Source organism: Acomys minous (assembly GCF_964271855.1).
Source record: "Acomys minous genome assembly, chromosome: 3".
Lineage (NCBI taxonomy): Eukaryota > Metazoa > Chordata > Mammalia > Rodentia > Muridae > Acomys > Acomys minous.
The window spans coordinates 56624939-56644767 of NC_140485.1; the positions used below are offsets into that span (position 1 = coordinate 56624939).

The following is a 19829-nucleotide window of genomic DNA, read 5'->3' on the forward strand; positions in this document are numbered from 1 at the left end:
AAAAAGATTTATTTATTTATTATTATGTATATGGGGCACTGCCTGCCACAGAAAATAAATTTTCAAAAAATTTAAAAAAGGAAGATGTAAAGATTAACACACACACACACACACTTTAACTTGAAAAATTACCATGGTATAGTGTTTTGGGTTTTTTGTTTTATTTTGATTTTTGGTGAGCTGGATGGTGGTGGCCCCCTTTATTTCATGTAAAACGGGGACTTATAGGGGCTGGAGAGATGGCTCAGTGGTTAAGAGCACTGACTGCTCTTCCAGAGGTCCTGAGTTCAATTCCCAGCAACTACATGGTGGCTCATAACCATCTATAATGTGATCTGATGCCCTCTTCTGGTGTGCATGAAGACAGTGTACTCATATACATAAAACAAAATAAACAAACAAACAACAGGGACTTATAGACCTTGGGCAGTGGGAGGGCTTCAGGGGTGAATGCGTTTGATTCACGGGGGCAGGGGGTGCCAGGGCTACTTCATTTACATGCAGCAGCACAGTCCTATCATAAGAGGGAGAACGCAGTCCTTAACTCTCCTATGGGCAGCGGGGGTTGGGAGATGAGCACAGAACTCCAGGTATGAATAGAGGTAAGGAAAAAAGTCATTGGTTAAAAGTTAAGGTCCCGAAAAATCTCATTAGCGTGGAGGGTATTTCCAGCAATCTCCAGGTGCACACTGAAAGGGTTTCTTATTGGCAAAGGCTTGGTTTGGGCCTGTAATCTCCCTGAGGGCTACGTGACACCCCTTAGAGGATCTGGGGTTTCCTCAGATCAGGTGGAAAAGGGGGAACCCAGCTGTTTTGGGTTTTGTTTGTTTGTTTGTTTTTGTTTTCTTTTTCTTTTTATGGAGATTTTGTTTTTGTTTTTATTTTCCAGACAGGGTCGGTGTCTCTGTGTAGCGCTGGCTATCCTGGAACTCACTCTGTAGATTAGGCTGACCGTGAACAGAGATCTGCCTCCCTGAGTACTGGGACTAAAGGTGTATGCCACCATGGCCAGCTGCTTCTCAATGTTTTTACAAAAAAAAAATATTAATTCTACAACAGCTGAGAGAGAAAAATAGCAAACCAAGGGCAACAAAATAACACTGATGTTAAATAAAAAACTAACAGGGAGATGAGCTGCTACAGTAAAGCTGCTTCTCAGACCCCGAGAGGCTAGTGGATATGTAAGTGCACTACAACAAAATCATTAACTGGGGCTGGAGGGTTAGAAGCAGTGGCTGCTTGCTCTTCCAGAGGACCCAGATTTTTGATTCACAAGAGGGCTCATCTCTAACTCTGGCTCCAGGGAATCCAATGCCCTCTTCTGGCCTCTGTAGACAATGCACACACACATGTATACAAGACATATAATGCAGGTAAAACATCCGTACACATAAATCAAAAATAAACAAATCTTTAGAAAAAACTGACCACTGGAAGCCCACTGCGTCCAGAGATGGACAGTGCTTTAGATAGGCAGAGGACAAAGAGGACCCAGCGAGATCAGCTACTGAGACAACTCAGCTGGGCACCCACCACACAAGAGGCGGGAACAAAGGGGCTGCTGCTGCTGCTGCTGCTGCTGCTACTGTTTTTCTCAGACAGGGATTCTCTGTACTCGTGGCTATCCTGGACTCACTTTGTTGACCAGGCTGGCCTCTGAGTCCAGGACAGCCAGGGCCACACAGAAAAACCCTGTCTTAAAAAACCAAAGGGAAAAAAATTTATTAAGTATTTTTGTTTTGTTTGTGCTGGGGTGGAGGGGGGCCAAACCAAGGGCCTTGCATTTGCTAGGCAAGTGCTCTACCAACTGAGCTACGTGCCCCAAGTTTGTTGCTTTCTCCCCCTTTTAGTACCATCCACGGAAAAAGGTGCATGAGGAGTCCTCACCTGGCTAAGCCTCATGTCCATCAGGGTATTCCGTGCTTGGCCAATCTTCCTCATGTCCAGCTCCCCCGTCCCAGGTGTCATCAATCCTGGGGTCATTCCACCTGGGTACGGAGTGTTCAGGCCACCTGGGTAGGGTGTGTTCAGACCTCCAAATTGCTAGAAGGAGGATAAACACTGGCTTGAACTGTCATGCTGAAGAGCCCCACCCCCTCTGAACACTGCCCACCTAGTCCCCATGTCCTAACAGGCATGGCGATGCAGACTCCGGCCACAGAAAAGCTACAGAAGCAACCAACATCCACCCTCTCACCACTTCCAGACTAAAGAAGCCCCATTTGCCTCTTTCACATGCTCACAGTTTGTCGGGGATCCACAGAAGTGTGGTTCTCTCCAGTCTGTAAATGCTTAGCAAAGAAACTATCAGGAACAGGGGTCAGTTTCTCATAGCGCGGATTCCGCTGACGTTTGTTTCTGGCATCGCCAACCTCTGGAATGCTCAGCCATTCTTCTTCTGTGACCTCTGCCAACTTCCTCTGGAAATATGTAGATCCCAAGTGTTAATCATCTTTAGACTCCACATTTGCCCTCCCTAGCCTCTAGCCAACTGTGCCTTAGAAAGGACTGATGCACAAATGGTTTTCCATGTAAAAAAAGAATTATTATACATTTCTTTATTATGTATTGTATGTACATACATGCATGTGTGCATACACACATACAAGAACAAATGCCAAGAACCTTTACCTGCCGAGCTTCCTGACAGGCGTGGTTTTCTACTTTATTTAGAAGAATCAATTTATTGGGTTGGCACTATTTTACTAAAAGGCAAATTACCAGGTCAAGTCTAAGAGGCAAGCAGTTTAAAAGCATATGCCTAGCCAGGCTGTGGTGGTGCACGCCTTTTATCCCAGCACTTGGGAGGCAGAGGCAGGTGGATCGCTGTGAGGTCAAGGCCAGTCTGGACTACAAAGGGAGTCCAGGACAGCCAAGGCTACACAGAGAAACCCTTGACTCAAAAATCAAAAAGCAAACAAACAAACAACAAAAACAAATATACTGAACAATTAATTCTAAACAATGAATTCTCTGAACGGAGTAAAGAGCAGCATTAGTGAAGGCTCAACAGTGTCGCACCAGAGCAGCCAGGCCTTCTGCTGCTTGGGTGCAGGCCTGGGACCCAGGATGTTAGCCCATCTGCTCACCTTGAGATCTGAAAACTGTTGCTGGATTTTGGGACGTTCCATTCGGTATTTCTCAATCTCTTCTTTTTCTCTTTGTTCTCTAGAAAATAAAATATGTGCTTGCATTAGAAATATTAGATGTAGGGTCGGGAGAAACACTACATGTAGGCTTAGAGCACGTGTTCTTATAGAGAACCTGGGGTTACTTCTCCCAGAACCCACATGGTGGCTCAAGGCTATCCACAGCTCCAGTTCTAAGGACTCCAATGAATGCCCCCTTTTCTTACATCTATGGACATTAGGTGTGCACTTAGTACACATACATACATGCAGGCAAAAAAGTCATATAGATATGATATTATATAAATCTTTATTTTAAAGATGTATTTATTATGTATACAGTACACTGCCTGCATGTACACCTGCACACCAGAAGAGGGCACCAGATCTCATCATAGATCGTTATGAGCCACCATGTGGTTGCTGGGACTTGAACTCAGAAAGAGCAGTCAGTGCTCTTAACCTCTGAGCCATCTCTCCAGCCCCCAATAAATAAATCTTAAAAAATAAAACCCATGCCTTTAATCCCAGCACTCGAGAGGCAGAGGCAGGAGGATCACTGTGAGTTCGAGGCCAGCCTGGTCTACAAAGTGAGTCTAGAATAGCTAAGGCTACACAGAGCAACCCTGTCTTGAAAAACCAAAAATAAAATAAAAATTAAAAATTCATTACAAAAAACCCCCCCAAAATCAGAATTTTTTTGTATATCTTAATTAAATAACCAAAAACAATTAGACACATATAACAGTGAACAGAATATAATTTAGAGCCGGGTATGTGGCATGTGCCTTTAATCCCAGCACTTGGAAGGCAGAGGCAGGCAGATCTCTGTGAGTTCGAGGCCAGCCTGGTTTACAAAAAATGCAGGGCAGCCAGGGTCTGTTACAGAGAAACCCTGTCTTGTAAAACAAAGAAACAAAAATAATATATTTTAGACAACTGAATACGATCACAAATCTAATCATTCAATTATTTACCAAATTAAAACAGAAACTAAAGAAACCAGATATCTTACTTTCACAGCTATTCAAGTAATAATATGCTTACATCAAAATAAATCCTTTATAACCAGGCATGTTGGCACACACTTGTAATCTGAATCCTGAGAGACAGAGGTAAGCATATCTCTGTGAGTTCAAGGACAGACTGGCTATGTATCTGTACAGTGTGTTTTACTCCTCTAAACTGCGTACCTGATCAACACTTCAACACTGTACTCTGTAGTGCAGTTGTGATGGACCAGCCTGATTCCATCTTTAGGACAGAGCCATTTTCTTATAAGGTCACAGCGAGCTCATTTCCATTTGCTGCAGCAGTCAAGGGCTGTGCTTTACCCTGTGTGTGGAATTTGACAACCTCCTCACCCTACGGAGTTTGACTCACACCTTGAATATATCCTGATAAGATGTTTTGCCAAATAATTTCAAAATGTTCAGCCAACCCCCTACATAACCAAAATTCCTATGGAAGCTCCCCAACCCTTGAAACCCCCTAGTCTTACAGATTTTATGGACTATATAAACCCTACCCTTTCCTGGGTTCAATGCTATATTTCCAAACCACACTTTAGGAAGACAGCCGTGTCTGACAGAAAATAAAGCTTGCTTTAATTTGACCAAAGAAGTTAGGCTTAACAGTTTTTTCCTCTTGTTGACTGCATGTATGTGTGTGTACTAAGGGACACACACATGGTGCATACATATCCATGTAGGTGAAACATTCATATAAGTAAAAATAAACAAATAAATATTCAGGATAGCAACCCTAAGGTGAGCGTGAAAGCGCCGGCCTGCAAACATGGGCATGCAGAAGGCTGAGGCAAGAGGATCTCCATGAATTCAAGGCCACCTGGGCTACATAGTGAAACACTACCTCAAAAAACAAGAAGAAAAGAAAAGAGCATGAGGAGATCTCCCAGTGGCTGAGAGCTTGTACTGCTCTGAAGAGGACCTAGTTCAGTTCCCCCACACTGAGCAGCTCATAACTTCCTGTGCCTCCTGTCTCAGCCTCCAAGGGTACATAGATATGTAAACAGACAGACATGATTTAAAGCCATTAATCCTAGACTCAGAAGAGGTAGGCAGACAGCTATGAGTTTGAAGCCAGCTTGGTCTATATAGAGTCCAAGACAGTCAGGGTTACTAGAGAGACTCTATCTCAAAAACAAAACCAAATAAAATGGGGCTGGAGAAATGGCTCCACGTTTAGGCGCTGCTCTTCAAAGGATGTGGAGTCCATTCTCAGCAACCACATGGCAACTCACAACCATCTGTAACCACAGTCGCAGGGGATCCAATGCCGCCTTTTGGCCTTCAAAGGCACCAAGTACACAAATATACGTTCCGTCAAAACAGTAATATACATAAAAATAATGTAAGTTTTAGAAAGATTTTTAAAAGTTTAAAATAATCATAAAACAAAAACAAAAACAAAAAAAACCCATAGCCAGGCGTGGTGGCACACACCTGTAACCCCAACACTTGAGGCAGAGGCTGGCGGATCTCTGCGTTCAAAGCCAACCTGGTCTACAAAGCAAGTCTAGGATAGCCAAGGCTACATAGAGAAACCCTGTCTGGAAAAACCAGAAAAAGAAATAAGGGGAGAAAAGGCTGAGGATAATAGCTCAGGTGTAAAGAAGTAGACTACCATGCATGAGGTCTTATGTTCAATTCCCTAGTACTACAAAATAAAACAAACAAATAAATAAGTAGCCAACTGGGCTGGAGAGATGGCTCAGTGGTTAAGAGCACTGTCTGCTCTTCCAGAGGTCCTGAGTTCAATTCCCAGCAACCACATGGTGACTCACAACCATCTATAATGAGATCTGATGCCCTCTTCTATTGGGCAGGCACATGTGCAGACAGAACAGTGTATACATAATAAATAAATAAATAACCAAAAAAGTATGGGGATACAGTTAGTTCAGTGGTAAAATATCTGCACTGCACACACAAGGCAAGATCCCAGACTTCTGAAAAAGCAACAAAAACAAAAAGGGGTACATCCCTTCAGTACCAGCGCTTAGAGACAGAGGCAGTGGATGCTCTGTGAGTTCGAAATCAGAAAGGTGTATGTATTAAGTGCCAGGGCAGCTAGAGCTGTACAGTGAGACCCTGTCTGGGGGTCAGGGTACAGCTAGAGCTGCACAGTGAGACCCTGTCTGGGGGTCAGGGTACAGCTAGAGCTACACAGTGAGACCCTGTCTGGGGGTCAGGGTACAGCTAGAGCTACACAGTGAGACCCTGTCTGGGGTCAGGGTACAGCTAGAGCTACACAGTGAGACCCTGTCTGGGGTCAGGGTACAGCTAGAGCCACACAGTGAGACCCTGTCTGGGGGTCAGGGTACAGCTAGAGCTACACAGTGAGACCCTGTCTGGGGTCAGGGTACAGCTAGAGCTACACAGTGAGACCCTGTCTGGGGTCAGGGTACAGCTAGAGCCGCACAGTGAGACCCTGTCTGGGGGTCAGGGTACAGCTAGAGCTACACAGTGAGACCCTGTCTGGGGTCAGGGTACAGCCAGAGCTGCACAGTGAGACCCTGTCTGGGGGTCAGGGTACAGCTAGAGCTGCACAGTGAGACCCTGTCTGGGGGTCAGGGTACAGCTCTCAGGCTTCATCCTCTCCATCCTCCCACAGAAAAGGTAACACTGAGGCTAGGCACGGTGGGCACTGAGGCTAGGCACGGTGGGCACTGAGGCTAGGCACGGTGGGCACTGAGGCTAGGCACGGTGGGCACTGAGGCTAGGCACGGTGGGCACTGAGGCTAGGCACGGTGGGCACTGAGGCTAGGCACGGTGGGCACTGAGGCTAGGCACGGTGGGCACTGAGGCTAGGCACGGTGGGCACTGAGGCTAGGCACGGTGGGCACTGAGGCTAGGCACGGTGGGCACTGAGGCTAGGCACGGTGGGCACTGAGGCTAGGCACGGCGGGCACTGAGGCTAGGCATCGTGGGTACACACAAGGAGGCAGAGCTGACAGAGCTCTGTCAATTCCAGACCAGCCAAGCTACACAGTGAGATTCTGTCTCAACAAATAAAAGAAAAAAGAAAAAGGTAATCCTAATCATAATCAAAGTGATAACCCAAACGCTGCTGCTGTTGTGGCAGTGTCTTAGCCTTCAGGCTATTCTATAAATACCAAATTATGCAGGTACAGCAGTTACATACCAAGGTCCAAGCAGCCTCCAAAGTCAGCATACACACTATCACTGCTACCTTCCTACCAGCCCAAAATAAAGCAGAACAAGAAGAGATGCATTTTGTTTGCACGTTGAATAAGCACAATGTGAAGCACCTTACCTTCTTTCTTTTCTTCTTTCATCCATCCTTTTATCCAGGGCAGCATAAATAGCATCTGCTTCCTCGTCATCCTTCTCATAAGGCCCGCTCGAGAAGAGGCTCCCAGCATAGCCATTAAACTAAGAACCAAACAGCACACTTAGGGGTGAGCTTTCGCACTAGCACAGAGAGCGCACAGAACACATATATACATTAAAAAAGAAAAAGCTGGGGGCTGGAGAGATGGCTCAGAGGTTAAGAGCACTGACTGCTCTTCCAGAGGTCCTGAGCTCAATTCCCAGCAACCACATGGTGGCTCACAACTATCTACAATGAGATCTGGTGCCCTCTTCTGGCATGTAGGCACACACGGAGGCAGAACACCGTATACATAATAAATCTTTAAAAAAAAGAAAAAAGAAAAAGAAAAAGCTCTTCCAGTTGGAAGAAACTACACATACTAGTTCATATATGTTACTGTGATAAAATTTCCTGACTAAAAAACAACTTAGAGGAGACAGGGTTTGACTTGGAATCTCAGGGAATCTTGAGGGAGCTGATCACAGCACATCCATAGCGAAGGGCAAAAAATAAATGCGACCTTGCTTGCTTCTGCTCAGCTCCCTTTTTTGGCCCATGAAATGGCACTACCTATATTCAGGGTGGGCTTTCCACCTCAATCAATAATCAAGACACATCTACAGGCCAGCCTGGTCCTGACAAGGCCTTTATTGAGCCCCTCTTCCCAGATGATTCTACATTACGTCAAACTGGCTACAACTAACCAGCACACTAAGAAGATAAAATACAATGGGAAATCCTGGACCAGGTTCTATGCCAGAAGACATTTATAGAAATATTGTAAAATTCAAACAAAATTTGTAGCTTAGTTAATATTATAGTATCAATATAAATTTCTAGGTTTCCGTAATTTACTAAAATTGTCAAAGATAAGACAAAGCTTGAAAGAACTTTTAAAAACTTTATTTTTCAACCAGGCATGGTGGCGCATGCCTTTAATTCTGGCATTCAGGAGGCAGAGGCAAGTGGATCTCTGAGTTGGAGGCCAGCCTGGACTACAGAGCGAGTTCCAGGACAGCCAGGGCTGTTACACAGAGAAATCCTGTCTCAGGGGAGAAAAAAAAACTTTCTTTTTCAAGCTGTGCACAATGGTACATACCTGTAATCCTAGCACTCAGGGTTAGGGAGTAGAGGCAGAGGGAGGCAGATCTCTGTGAATTCAAGGACAGCCTGGTCTACAAATCAAGTCTAGGACAACCAGGCTACACAGAGAAATCCTGTTTGGAAAGAGAGCGAGAGAGAGACAGACAGACAGACACAAGAAACATTCAGAAAGCTTTTTTTTGAGAGGCGGAGGCAAGTGGATCTCTCTGAGTTTGAGGCCAGCCACCAGTGTACCACTACAAAGTGTATCCAGGACAGCCAAGGCTACAAAGGAAAACCTTGTGTCAAAAAATACAAAAACAAAACCTTTCTTTTTCTTTTCTTTTTTTTTTTCTTCAAAAGGAGCTCTGGCAAAGTTTTATTAAAGGAAAACTTTCCCGGTTTACTTTTCACCAGTCTGTTCTGGCATGCTTCTAATATCAGAATCACCTGGGTCAATGATAGCCAGTGTGCATACTCTGTAGTATTTTCCACACGCTGTGCCCAATTCAATATTATTGCCACTGTAGTGATGGACACCAGTTTTAGCCAACATGGCGTAGTATTCTATTTCAGATTTCCTCAAAGCTGGGCAGTTGTTGGCGAGGATAACCAACTTCGCTTTGCCTTGTCTGATCATCTTCAGAGTCTGTTTGTACCCCAGGACGTACTTCCCACTTTTCATCACAAGCTGGAGCCTAGAGTTGATCAACTCCAGAGACTTTTTCGTCTTCTTTGCGGCCACCATCTTTCTGCCTTAGGTGCGGGACAATCCCCAACCAAGATCAGCCGCCAAGATGGCCGGGGAGCGAGAAAAGAAAACCTTTCTTTTTCAAGAAAGAGTCTCACTGTTGCTCTGGCTGGCCTTGAACTTGCTGTGTTGAACATGCTGGCCTTGAACTCACATAGGTCCATCTGCTTCTGCTGGCCCCCCCCCGCCCCGCCCCCCCCTTCCCCCCCCCCCCCCGTCTCTGCCCCCCACAAGTGCTGGGTTTAAAGGCACAGGCCACTATGCCCAGTCATTTATTTACTTTTGATGGTTTATTTATTTTGAGACAGGGTCTCACTATACATCCTTGACTTGCATGGAACATTCTATGTAAGCCAGGCTGGCCTCCAACTGAGTACTGGGATTATAGTACAACTGCCTCATTTTTATATAGGTGGGGGGGAGGGTTGGTGGGAAGAGGAATTTCTAGGTATACATGTACAGATGACCAGAAGCCAGAAGACATTGGCTCTCCTGGAAATGGAGTTAGCAGTAGTGTGAGGAGGTTGATGTTGGTGCTGGGAACTGAACTACAGTCCTGGAAGAATAACAAGTGCTCTTAACCACTGAACCATCTCTCCAGGCCCTTTCCTAATGTTTTAGGATACTACATTTAAAATTATTTTAAAATTAACATTGTACACATCATTTTTTCTCAAAGGACAGGTGTTTATTAGACACTCAGAGTCTCTTGAAAGATGCCATTTGAGGGCTGAAGAGATGGCGCAGCAGTTAAGAGCACTGTTTACTCTTCTAGAGGTCCTGAGTTCAATTCCCAGCAACCACATGGTGGCTCATAGGATTTGATGCCCTCTTCTGTCATACATGCAAATAGAACACTCATATAAATAAATAAATATTTTAAAAAGATGTCAGTTGCCTGTACCAAGCAATAAAGCTAAAGCGGCACCAGCAGCATCACTGAAGGACATCTAGGAAAAACATCACCATGTGGTGCTGTGAGCCTACAAGTCCGTCTCCTTAGAAAAGAGACAACAGGGCACGGCTTGAGCTTTTACTGCTCTGCCTCACACACTGGTAAACATGGAAAATGAATCCGAGCCCCCTCCTCGTGGGAGTTGGTGAGTTCAGCCACAGAAGCCACAAAAGTCACTTCATCAAGAACTTTATCTTTCAGCTGGGTGGTAGTGGTGGTGCACTCCTTTAATCCCACTCAGGAGGCAGAGGCAGGCAGATCTCTGTGAGTTCAAGGCCAGCCTAATCTACAGAGAGAGTTACAGACAGCCAGGGCTATGCAGAGAAACTCTGTGTCGAAAAAAAACAAAAGAAAAAAAAGAAACAAAGAAAATTCCAATCAAGCTAGAATTGACCTGGACCGTCCTCCCTGCCTCCTGTTAATCCTGAGTGCTACAATACAGACCCCAAGCCTGGTCTACAGAGCGAGAGAAACCCTGTCTCAAAAAATAATTAATTAATTAATTAATTAAAAACCCAGAAAAAATAACAACAAAAATCACCTCATCATAGTTGGTATCGTTCAGATCCTCATCGTCGTCATCGGCCGCCTGGTTCTTCTTCATCTGGTCCCCCACCGTTCTCTTGCCTGGTGGGGCATGGCGGTCATCCACGGGGTCATTTGCATCCCGGGCAGGCCCAATGTCTGACCGGGTGGTGAAGCCAGTGGCACTGAAGGAAGCCCGGAGACATCATTAGTTAAGTGACCCTGACCCTGTGCTCTCCTCTGGTCATTTGGTGACATCGCTTCTCATCCTTCCGGAACCCTCCAGAGACTCTAGTACCAAGGAACTGCATGCTTATACGTTACTGCTCTTCTTTGTCTGCTCAACCTCTAACCTACAAAGGTCAAAGGCAGTTTCTCCTCATGCCAAGGCGTCTCCATACCTCCTCCACATCACCATCCAGGCCTTTAGAAGTCAGCCCTCTTGAATTCTGGCCTCACGTTTCCAACTGTGTTGAACATTAGCTCTCCACTCTCACCCCGGCTGAGCTTCCTCCTTTATGCGCTCAGCTCAGCAGCTGTTGCAGGGCGAGGAGCTGAGGAGCCCTAAGCAGGCACTCCATCAGCAGCAGGGTGCCATCGTCTCTGGCCCCCAGCCTGCCTGTCCTGGGTCACTCCTCCAAGACTACAGCGCCTAGCCTAGCGTGGCTGGAATCCCTTACCACCCCTGCCTCCAGCGTTCTCCTACTTCAGCCCTCAACCTGTCAGGTGATTCTTCTCAAAATGTACCTCAGCGAACTACGGGAGCGCTAGCCTAACGGTGAGGCCCGTGACCTTCTGCAGCTCATGCCGCTATTCTGGACTCCTTCCTTTTCTAGCCTTGCCAGGCCTTATCTTGTTCTTCTGCATTTATTTTTCTTTAAGTGTATGTGTGTGACGCTGTGCACATATAAACACCACATGCATGAAGGCTCCTGTGGAGGTCGGAAGAGGAGGCCAGATGCCCTGGAACTGGAGTTACAAGCCAGGCTGTGAGTCACCTGATGTGAGTGCTAGAAATCACACTCAAGTCCTCCGCAGAAGCAGTAAGTGCTCTTAACTTAAGCCATCTCTCTACTCCCTTTGTATTTTTTAAAAAATATATTTATTTATTTATTATGTATACAGTGTTCTGCCTGCATGTTCGCCTACGGGCCAGAAGAGAGCACCAGATCTCATTACAGATGGTTGAGAGCCATCATGTGGTTGCTGGGAATCGAACTCAGGGCCTTTGGAAGGGCAGCCAGTGTTCTTAACCTCTGAGCCGTCTCTCTAGCCCTCCCTCTATTTTTTTTTAAAGCGGTTGGACAAGATGCTGAATTCAAACCCAGGGCTTTGTGGCATGGTAGCACCCAGCTACCCTTCCAGCTACCCTTCTAAGCTGTTTGTTTGTTTGTTGTGTGTGTGTGTGTGTGTGTGTGTGTGTGTGTGTGTGTGTGTGGCCTGACACAAGTGCAGGTCAGAAGACAACAGAGAATCCGTTTTCTCCTACCATGTGAATTCTGGGGCTCAAACTCAGGCTTGACAGAGCCCTTACCCTCTCTGAACCACCTCGCCAGCCTCTTATGTGCCTTTTTATGTGTCTATACCAAATTCCGCTTTTTTCCTTTACTTCTCCCAAATCTGACACTTCAAAGCCCTCACTATAAACCTGGCTAAAATGCTACACCGCTTACATCTCTTGACTTCTGCTGTTCTCTTTTGTGTGCTTATTTATACAATCTCCGAACCTCTTCTGGTGAAGCGCTGGTCTTCTGAAGGAGTGTGAATGCCCCTTCTAATCCCGTTACCAAGGGGGACCCAGATTTCCCTAATCAACGCATAAAGCAGCAGGACGGATGCTACTCATTCACTCAACGCCTTGCGGTCAGCAGGCATAGCCATCTCCACGCAGAGGGCTGAGAGAGTGAACCGGCGACCTATGGCCATACATCTTAGGGGGACAGGATGCTCCTACTGTGTATATCAGAGCCTCGGCTGCTCCTTGCAAGCAGTTTACGGATATTACTTTCTTGCAGACACCAGAACACTGAGGCTCAGACTTCTGCGTGGTTAACCTCCCCCGGCCCCGCCAAGTTACATCTCACGATAGCAGGCAGGCCTTGTGAACCCGCTTATCCTGACCAACAATATGTAGCCCCCCTGGCTATCCTGGAATTCGCCGTGTAGACCAACTCGGATACGAAAGCCTCTCTCTCCGTCGCCGCCTCCCCCTCCCCGCCCCCCTCCTCAGTGCTGGAACTGGGCCCGGCGCTTGTAGCCTTGCGTCCCGGGACAAGCTCCGCCCAAGGCCTTACCCTCGGCCGAGCCCGGGCACGTAGCCCAGCGGCGCAGGCATGCCCAGGAACGGCTTCTTCTTCTTGTTCATGGCGGTGCTGTTGGCCGACACTGGGGAAAGCAGAGGAGAAAGTACGCGGCAGAAGCCTCCAGGTCTTCCCGGAGTCGCAGCTGGAAGAGATGCGACCGCTACGTCACCCGCGCCCCGGAAGTAGACAGCGAGGCCGCGAAAAGCTCCGCCCACTCAGGTCCTTGGGCGGAAGTCAAAGATGTTGGGTTTGCAAAGCGTTTCCGTTCAAGGCTTCGGGGGCAGGTCTGCAGTGGGAATACACGCGTGTGCGCTAGCTGCCAACCATGTCACAGCAGCGTCACGGGTTCGATCGCCATGCCAGCCGCAACGCTCAGCCGGAGTAGGCATGGCCGCGAACCCGCTTCCGACTGGCCAGGCTGCGTGCACTCTCGGCGTTCGGATCCGGGACCACTCCACCCCAGCCCCGGCGCGGGCGCCTTCGGAGAATAGTGTGTGGGCCAGTGTCACAAGCTTAGGAGTGGTTGTGTGCCCGGTGGCTGGGGTGAACGCACACCACTGTACTTTGCGCAGAGACTTTCTCCCTGTGCGCAGCTCTTCCTGCAAGGCCATGCCAATCCCACCTCTTGGGTAATAATAGCCTCGGGTCATGAGTTAGGCTGTATTGGGCAATAACCCCAAGCTATGAAGAATTGCTTAGCCCCAGAAATGGTCTGCTCTACCCGCAAAGACAATATGCCAGGGGAATGGAAAACAACTCTGCTCCCAGTTAATTAACACACAAAAAAAATCTGTAACTTCTGGTAGTGTGTGTGTGTGTGTGTGTGTGTGTGTGTGTATCACAGCCCCTTTAGGGTGGGACCCCTACTATGCCTCTCAGCCTCACACCCACTAAATCTGGGGAGAGCTCCAGGGCAGGTGGAAAAGCTGCGAGTTGCTGCGGCCTGGACTCTACACTGGGCCGGGCAACCAGACTTCTGTATGCAATGCCTTTCAGTGGGGTACCGAAGCAACCCACAGACAATTTTTAGGGAGGAACAGTATTGAGTCTGTGAACACTGAACCCTTGGGAACTGAACATGCTCGGGGCCCCACAGAGGCGGAGCTCAAAGCAAAGTGGCCCCAAGCGAGGGTCAGCTGGTGTCTCTGGAAAGTGGGTCTGAAATAAAGAGAATGCTCCCGTAAATAATCAGCTAGTGTAGCAGGGTACGGTTGTGCAAGCCTTTAATCCCACCACTTGGGAGCCAGAAGCAGGTGGATCACTGTGAGTTCAAGGCCAGCCTGGTCTACAAAGCAAGTCCAGAACAGCCAGGGCTACCAAGAGAAAAACTTGTCTCAAAAAAACAGGAGGAGGAGGAGAAGAAGCAAGAAGAGGAGGAGGAGGAGGAAGAGGAGGAGGAGGAGGAGGAGGAGGAGGAGGAGGAAGAAGAAGAAGAAGAAGAAGAAGAAGAAGAAGAAGAAGAAGAAGAAGAAGAAGAAGAAGAAGAAGAAGAAATTAAAAAGAATGAGCTATTGAGGCTGGAGAAATAGCTTGGTGGTTGAGAGCACTTCTCAATCTGGCCGAGGACACGGGTTCACCCACATGGCAGCTCACAACTGTCCATAACCCCAGTGCCAGGAGATCCAATGTCCCTTTCTGGGCACCAGGTATGTAGTAGTGTACAGATATACATTCCGGCAAAACGTTCGTAAAATTTAAAAAAGGAATGAGGAAATTAGGACACAAGTATTTGAGAGAGATTGATCCTGTCCTTGGCCGGACGACCTGGTGGGTAAAAGCCCGCAGGTGTGATTAGGGCCCCCACCAGTACCAGACCTAGGGGAGCGACAGTTCCTTGCTTGCCAACTGCAGAGATCATCCATCCAGCAGGTTGCAGGAGAGGCTGGTCCACGGAGTCGTAGCCAGGTGCGCAAGGACGCCTTTTGCCCTGGCGGACACCCTCAGCCTACGCAGCTCCGCGCGCCGCCGATACACCTCGGAGCTCCCGGAGCGCGCCTTGCGCCCAGGGCTGGGCGGCAGGTGCTTTGCCGCGCAGACTCCCCGGCCGCCGGGACCGGCTTGGGCTCGGCCGGCTCCCGAGGGTGAGGACGCGGTGCGCGGTGTTCACCGGCCACACTGGCCGCCTGGTGCTCCGCGAGGGGCGTGTGCCCGAGCCGCGCACCCGCGGGCTCCATGTTCACCGAGCTGAGGTCAAAGCTGAGCCCCCCGCGAGCTCGCGCCGGGGCTGTGCGTACAGGCTTCGGGGAGCGCCCGGATGTGGACGGTGAGCTGGGATGGACCCAGGCACAGGAATACCGTGAGCGGCGGGGTGTGAGCGGGAGGGGTACCAGGGCCCAAGAAGAGCCCCGGGACTGGGCTCAGAGGGTTTCCGGGGGCGGCCACAGCGGGAGGGAGGGGACTGGGGTGGGGTGGGGGGAGCCTTAACTAGAGTCCAAGGGCCTTTGTCCAGCATTATGGGGCGGGAGGGCGGCAGTCAGTCTCAGGCCTTGGCTTGGAGTGGGGATGACTGGCAGGAGCTTCTTCACCAAGCTGACGCTACCCTCTAGTCACCCTTTACTTCACCCAGAGAAACCCCTCCCCAAGCCCTAATGTTGGGGTCGAGGTGGGCGGAGGCAGATAATTCTGAGGTTGAGCTTGGGGACAACAGACTCTGGCCCAGTGCAGGGAGGAAATGGGCGGGGCCTGATTAGCCCTAGCAGGTGCGGTTATAGCTGAGACGTTGGACTGGTTTCTCTTTTGAGGAGCGGTCTAGCGCTAGTCCCGGGAAGGCCCAGCCTGCCAAGCCCTCAGACTACAGTGCCTAACCCTGCCCGCTTAGAATAAGTCTTATGGCTACCTCAGACTAATGGCCACACACTTACTCCTTAAGCCCGCCTTCTTCCTTCTGCTGATTTGCAGGCACCACATAGAGTCATTTGTTCATATATGGTGCATATGGATGCTTTCTATGCACCGAGACCCCGGGCAAGCCTTAGGGACCCAGACACTGGTCATCCCCAGACTCGTGTCAGCAGCGGTTCCCATAAATGATCCTAAAACTAACTTAGCAAATGCAATGAATGAGAGGGACAGGAAGGTCCCAGCACATCCGTGCAGCCCAGTCCGTACCTTGCTGGCCCCCCTAGTCACACTAGTTGTCCAGGGGTAGGCTCCGCAGAAGCCACACAGAAGGGAAATCCAGCGTGTGTCTGGCAAGTTCTTGTTGTCAGCTTTCCCAGAGTTCAAACTTTTTGTCAGTGAGTCATCGTGAGAGACTGTTAAAGACATAGATGTGTGCACAGCCTGGCCCTGACTGGCACGGAGGAGGCTTGTGTGCCAGCCCAAGGCAAGGGCAGAGCAAGCCAGGGCAGCCCTGGAGATAGCTCCTGGGCCTGGCATTGGGGAGGCCCATCCTCCAATCTCAGCCCACTTGAGAGCAGAGTGCTGATAAAGGGAAAGGCATGTCCTGTTTATTTCCTGAAAGAAGTCCTCAAGAATTGCATTTTTTTTTTAATTATTGTTTTTTGGGTTGTTTGTTTGTTTTGTTTTTGTCTCGCGGGGTGGGGGGTCGGGTTTAAGATTTCCCCCTAGAGGAGAAATTACTTGTCAGGGAGCTGAGTCACAGGGGAGGAGCCTGCTCCTGACCACTCTGTATGCACACCCCTGCATACAGCCTCTGCCCATTTCAGCTTCTGCCAGACCCTCCTAGAGCACACAGTATCAGCTGAGAACATACCCTGCCACCTGCCTCGGACACCAGGCACCAGCCTCACATGGCACGACTCCCGCAGCCAGAGGGCATCCGGCAGCAGGCCAATCAAGCTCCTTCAACAGCCAGGCTCGGAGACCCCCCAGGTACCTACCTACCCCACCTACCCCACTTAGCGCTTGCCCTCAGTTACTTCCACTCTCTTCACTCTATGGGCCTTCCCTCCCCACCTGCAGGCCCGGCTGTACTCTGATCACTATGGCTTGTACCATACAAGCCCTTCTCTGGGTGGCCTGACAAGGCCAGTGGTCTTGTGGAGCCAGCAGGATGTTTGCAAGTGGCTTAAGAAGCATTGTCCTCACAACTACCTCGTCTATGTCGAGGCCTTCTCCCAGCACGCCATCACTGGTACGGGCGGGTTCCGTGGGTTAGGGAGGGGCAGGATGCTCAACGCTTAACCTTGTCTTCCCCCTGTATCCTCCCGAGTCAGCCTCCTTTCTGTGCCTCTGCTGTGTGTCTGGTTCTCTCTGCCTCTCCCAGTCTCTCTGCTCTCTTTTGAGAGATTGGCCTGTCTGTTTTAATCAGTCTTGTCTTCCTCTTCACCTTCCTTCCAGAAGCACTGACTCTCTGCCCCCCCCCTTGATCTTTGACTCTCTGCGCCCCTTTCTTGACCTTTGGTGGGCTTGGTTTTGGTGTCTGTTTACCCTGAGGAGAGAGGCTTCACTATGCTTTGCTCTGCTTGCCTCGCTGCCTTCTTCCTTCTTTCTCTCTCCTTAGGCAGAGCTCTGCTTAGACTGAATGCAGATAAGCTGCAGAGAATGGGGTTGACCCAAGAGGCTCAGAGGCAGGAGGTGCTGCAGCAGGTGCTCCACCTGCAGGTTCGTGAGGAGGGGCGGAGCCTGCAGCTGCTCAGCCAAGGTGAGTATGGGGGGGAGGGGGGGGAGGGACTAGGCTGAGGGAGGAGGGCGGCTATTCTGACCACCAAAGGGTGGCTGGGGGCAGCTGGGAAGGACCATCCTTGGATGTGCCAAAAAACCCAACCCTCCCTCCTGCCCATCCTACAGCTTCCTTCGGAAACATGTCCTAGCTGCTGCCTATACTTGGACCCCAGACCCCAACACTGTGACCAGAGCCCACAGCCAAGGATGAGGCAGAGCTGGCCCTACAGCCCCTTTGGATCCTGCAGGATACCCTAGTGGCTAAACCTAGCCCAGTGAACAGTGAGGGACAGTACTGCCACCTCCGGGTGCCTCTGGAGAGGCACTACAGGTTCTGCCCTGTGGCTGGGTGGGTAGTGGCTGCCTGCTTATAAACCTTTCTTCTGGGATCCACGCCCAGGCCCATCCCCTGGTGCTGCTGGCAGCAAACAGGGCAGTTGCCTGGAGCTAGAGTGGGGTTTGAATGTCCCCAGACTCCCAGGGAGTCTGTTTATTTATGCTCCCTCCAATGTGTGACCGTTCCCCATCTGAGTCATGAATCCTCCTCCTAAGTCTTTTAGCTCTGTGTCTTCCCTAGGCACGGCCAGGTCAGCCACACAGTGGGACAAGCTGTCTTGGCTCTCTTTCAGCTGTCTCCGTCATCCTCTGGCTCTCCCAGGGTACAGCCGGCCTGACCTGCTGTCCACAGTGATGGCCATCAGTTCAGCTAGGCATCGTGCCATGTGCTTCACCTAGTCGTTATGAAACTCAGCATACCCTGTCCACTTGTGAGAAGTGAAGTTGAGAGGGGCCCAAGATGTTCACGCTGCGATGCCAGTATATGGCACACAGATCCCAGTGCTGCCCGCCCATGTGATGCCATGCACAGCCCACCAGTTCTGCAGTGTTCTCAGTCTTAGAGGCCATCTTGAAGGTGTGTGTGCGTGTGTATGTATGTGTGGGTGTGGGTGTGTGTGCACGCACAAGAACGTTACGTAGGGTTGTTTCTATCATACGTCAGCTGGCTGGCGCTGCCAGGCAGGACAGAGGGATGACCCTGGCAGCTCACTTTCACTCTGCCCTCTACTATCTTTCACAGGGGCTCAAAAATCTCAGGGGCAGTTGAGGCTTGGCCTCCAGTTCCCTTTGTGTGGCAGGAGCTGGCCTCTATTCAAGGCTGCTCATTACAGTTCATTTGGGCCACTGGCCTGGCATCTCCCATCCTGTATGCCATCCATCCATGGCCGGGAGGGGGTCACTATTGTGTTTGCCTGCCTCTAGAATCCCCCAGTCCTTGTGCCTGCAGCCAGAGGGCCCTCTCTGCCCCCGTTCTCTCTCCTCTTGTCTTTTCTGCCCTATGATCCTGTCCTGTCTTCCTTGGTTTTAGGTCACTTTTTTATACTCTGACAAAAAGAAAAAAACAAAAAACAAATCAGAAATAAATCTGGTTCTCAAATGCCATCAGTGTTGGATCTTTGAGGAGCAAAAAGAACAGGGCGTGGTGGCGCACGCCTTTAATCCCAGCACTCGGGAGGCAGAGGCAGGCGATCCCTGTGAGTTCAAGGCCAGGCTGGTCTACATATCGAGTCCAGGACAGCCAAGGCTAACACTGAGAGACTGTCTCAGAAATAAAAAAACAAACAAAAAAGAGCAAAAAGGTGTCTAGGACAGTGCCTGGAGATAGACCCACTAGAGGGCAGTGGTGTTGCATCCTGCAGAGGCTACCTCAGGTAGAGGTCCTGTGGATGTCACCTCAGTTTGGACACATGGAATGAGGCTGACAGTGGGTTTCTGCTGGTTCGTGGTCTGGGAGTGTAGCTCAGTGGTGTTGTACATAGTTTGTGGCCCAGGCCCAGGTTTGATCCCCAGCACAGAAACAGAAACAACCTTATGTTTGCAACTCGCTAGTGGCCGTCTGGTATACCTGGGCTCCAGGCCGGTCGCTCATCTATTTATGTGATCATTCTCTTCTGGATCTCGGGTATCTTCTTTAAATTTAGGATTCATCTGGAATATCCAGATCTCAGTTACATCTTCAGTGACATTTGCAAAGACCCTTTTTTCAAATAAACTATCAATACAGGTTTAGGGATTTAACATGGTCATCTTTTGGGGCTCAC

The 19829-nt window shown here is 49.4% G+C and overlaps 3 protein-coding genes across 6 annotated transcripts in view; 1 reads left to right on the forward strand and 2 right to left on the reverse strand.

Moving 5' to 3' along the window:
- The window catches only part of PRPF6 (pre-mRNA processing factor 6), a 58674-nt gene extending 45378 nt beyond the window's left edge, over nt 1-13296 (reverse strand). The window contains exons 1-6 of the mRNA XM_084774833.1: nt 13096-13296; nt 10818-10986; nt 7428-7546; nt 3090-3168; nt 2244-2420; nt 1888-2043 (exon numbers count right to left, since the gene is read on the reverse strand). Coding sequence (XP_084630959.1) covers nt 1888-2043; nt 2244-2420; nt 3090-3168; nt 7428-7546; nt 10818-10986; nt 13096-13166 — 771 coding nt within the window. The 5' untranslated portion in view covers nt 13167-13296. The remainder of the gene's footprint in view (nt 1-1887; nt 2044-2243; nt 2421-3089; nt 3169-7427; nt 7547-10817; nt 10987-13095) is intronic.
- LOC311593512 (large ribosomal subunit protein eL30-like) lies at nt 8933-9407 on the reverse strand. Its single transcript, XM_084774876.1, has one exon. The coding sequence runs from the start codon at nt 9316-9318 to the stop codon at nt 8974-8976; it is 345 nt and encodes a 114-aa protein (XP_084631002.1). The 5' UTR covers nt 9319-9407; the 3' UTR covers nt 8933-8973.
- Nucleotides 13297-13434: 138 nt separating the features above from the next.
- Nucleotides 13435-19170, forward strand: SAMD10 (sterile alpha motif domain containing 10). 4 transcript variants are annotated; one of them, XM_084774862.1, is made up of 6 exons: nt 13435-14750; nt 14971-15400; nt 16757-16938; nt 17029-17200; nt 17570-17710; nt 17857-19170. In XM_084774862.1, the coding sequence occupies exons 2-6, from the start codon at nt 15277-15279 to the stop codon at nt 17877-17879; spliced, it is 642 nt and encodes a 213-aa protein (XP_084630988.1). In that variant the 5' UTR covers nt 13435-14750; nt 14971-15276; the 3' UTR covers nt 17880-19170. The 4 variants fall into 4 exon arrangements, with proteins under 4 accessions (XP_084630988.1, XP_084630989.1, XP_084630990.1 ...); XM_084774863.1 differs by having other exon boundaries at nt 14974-15400; XM_084774864.1 differs by lacking the exon at nt 13435-14750 and having other exon boundaries at nt 14768-15367.
- The last annotated feature ends 659 nt before the right edge of the window (nt 19171-19829 follow it).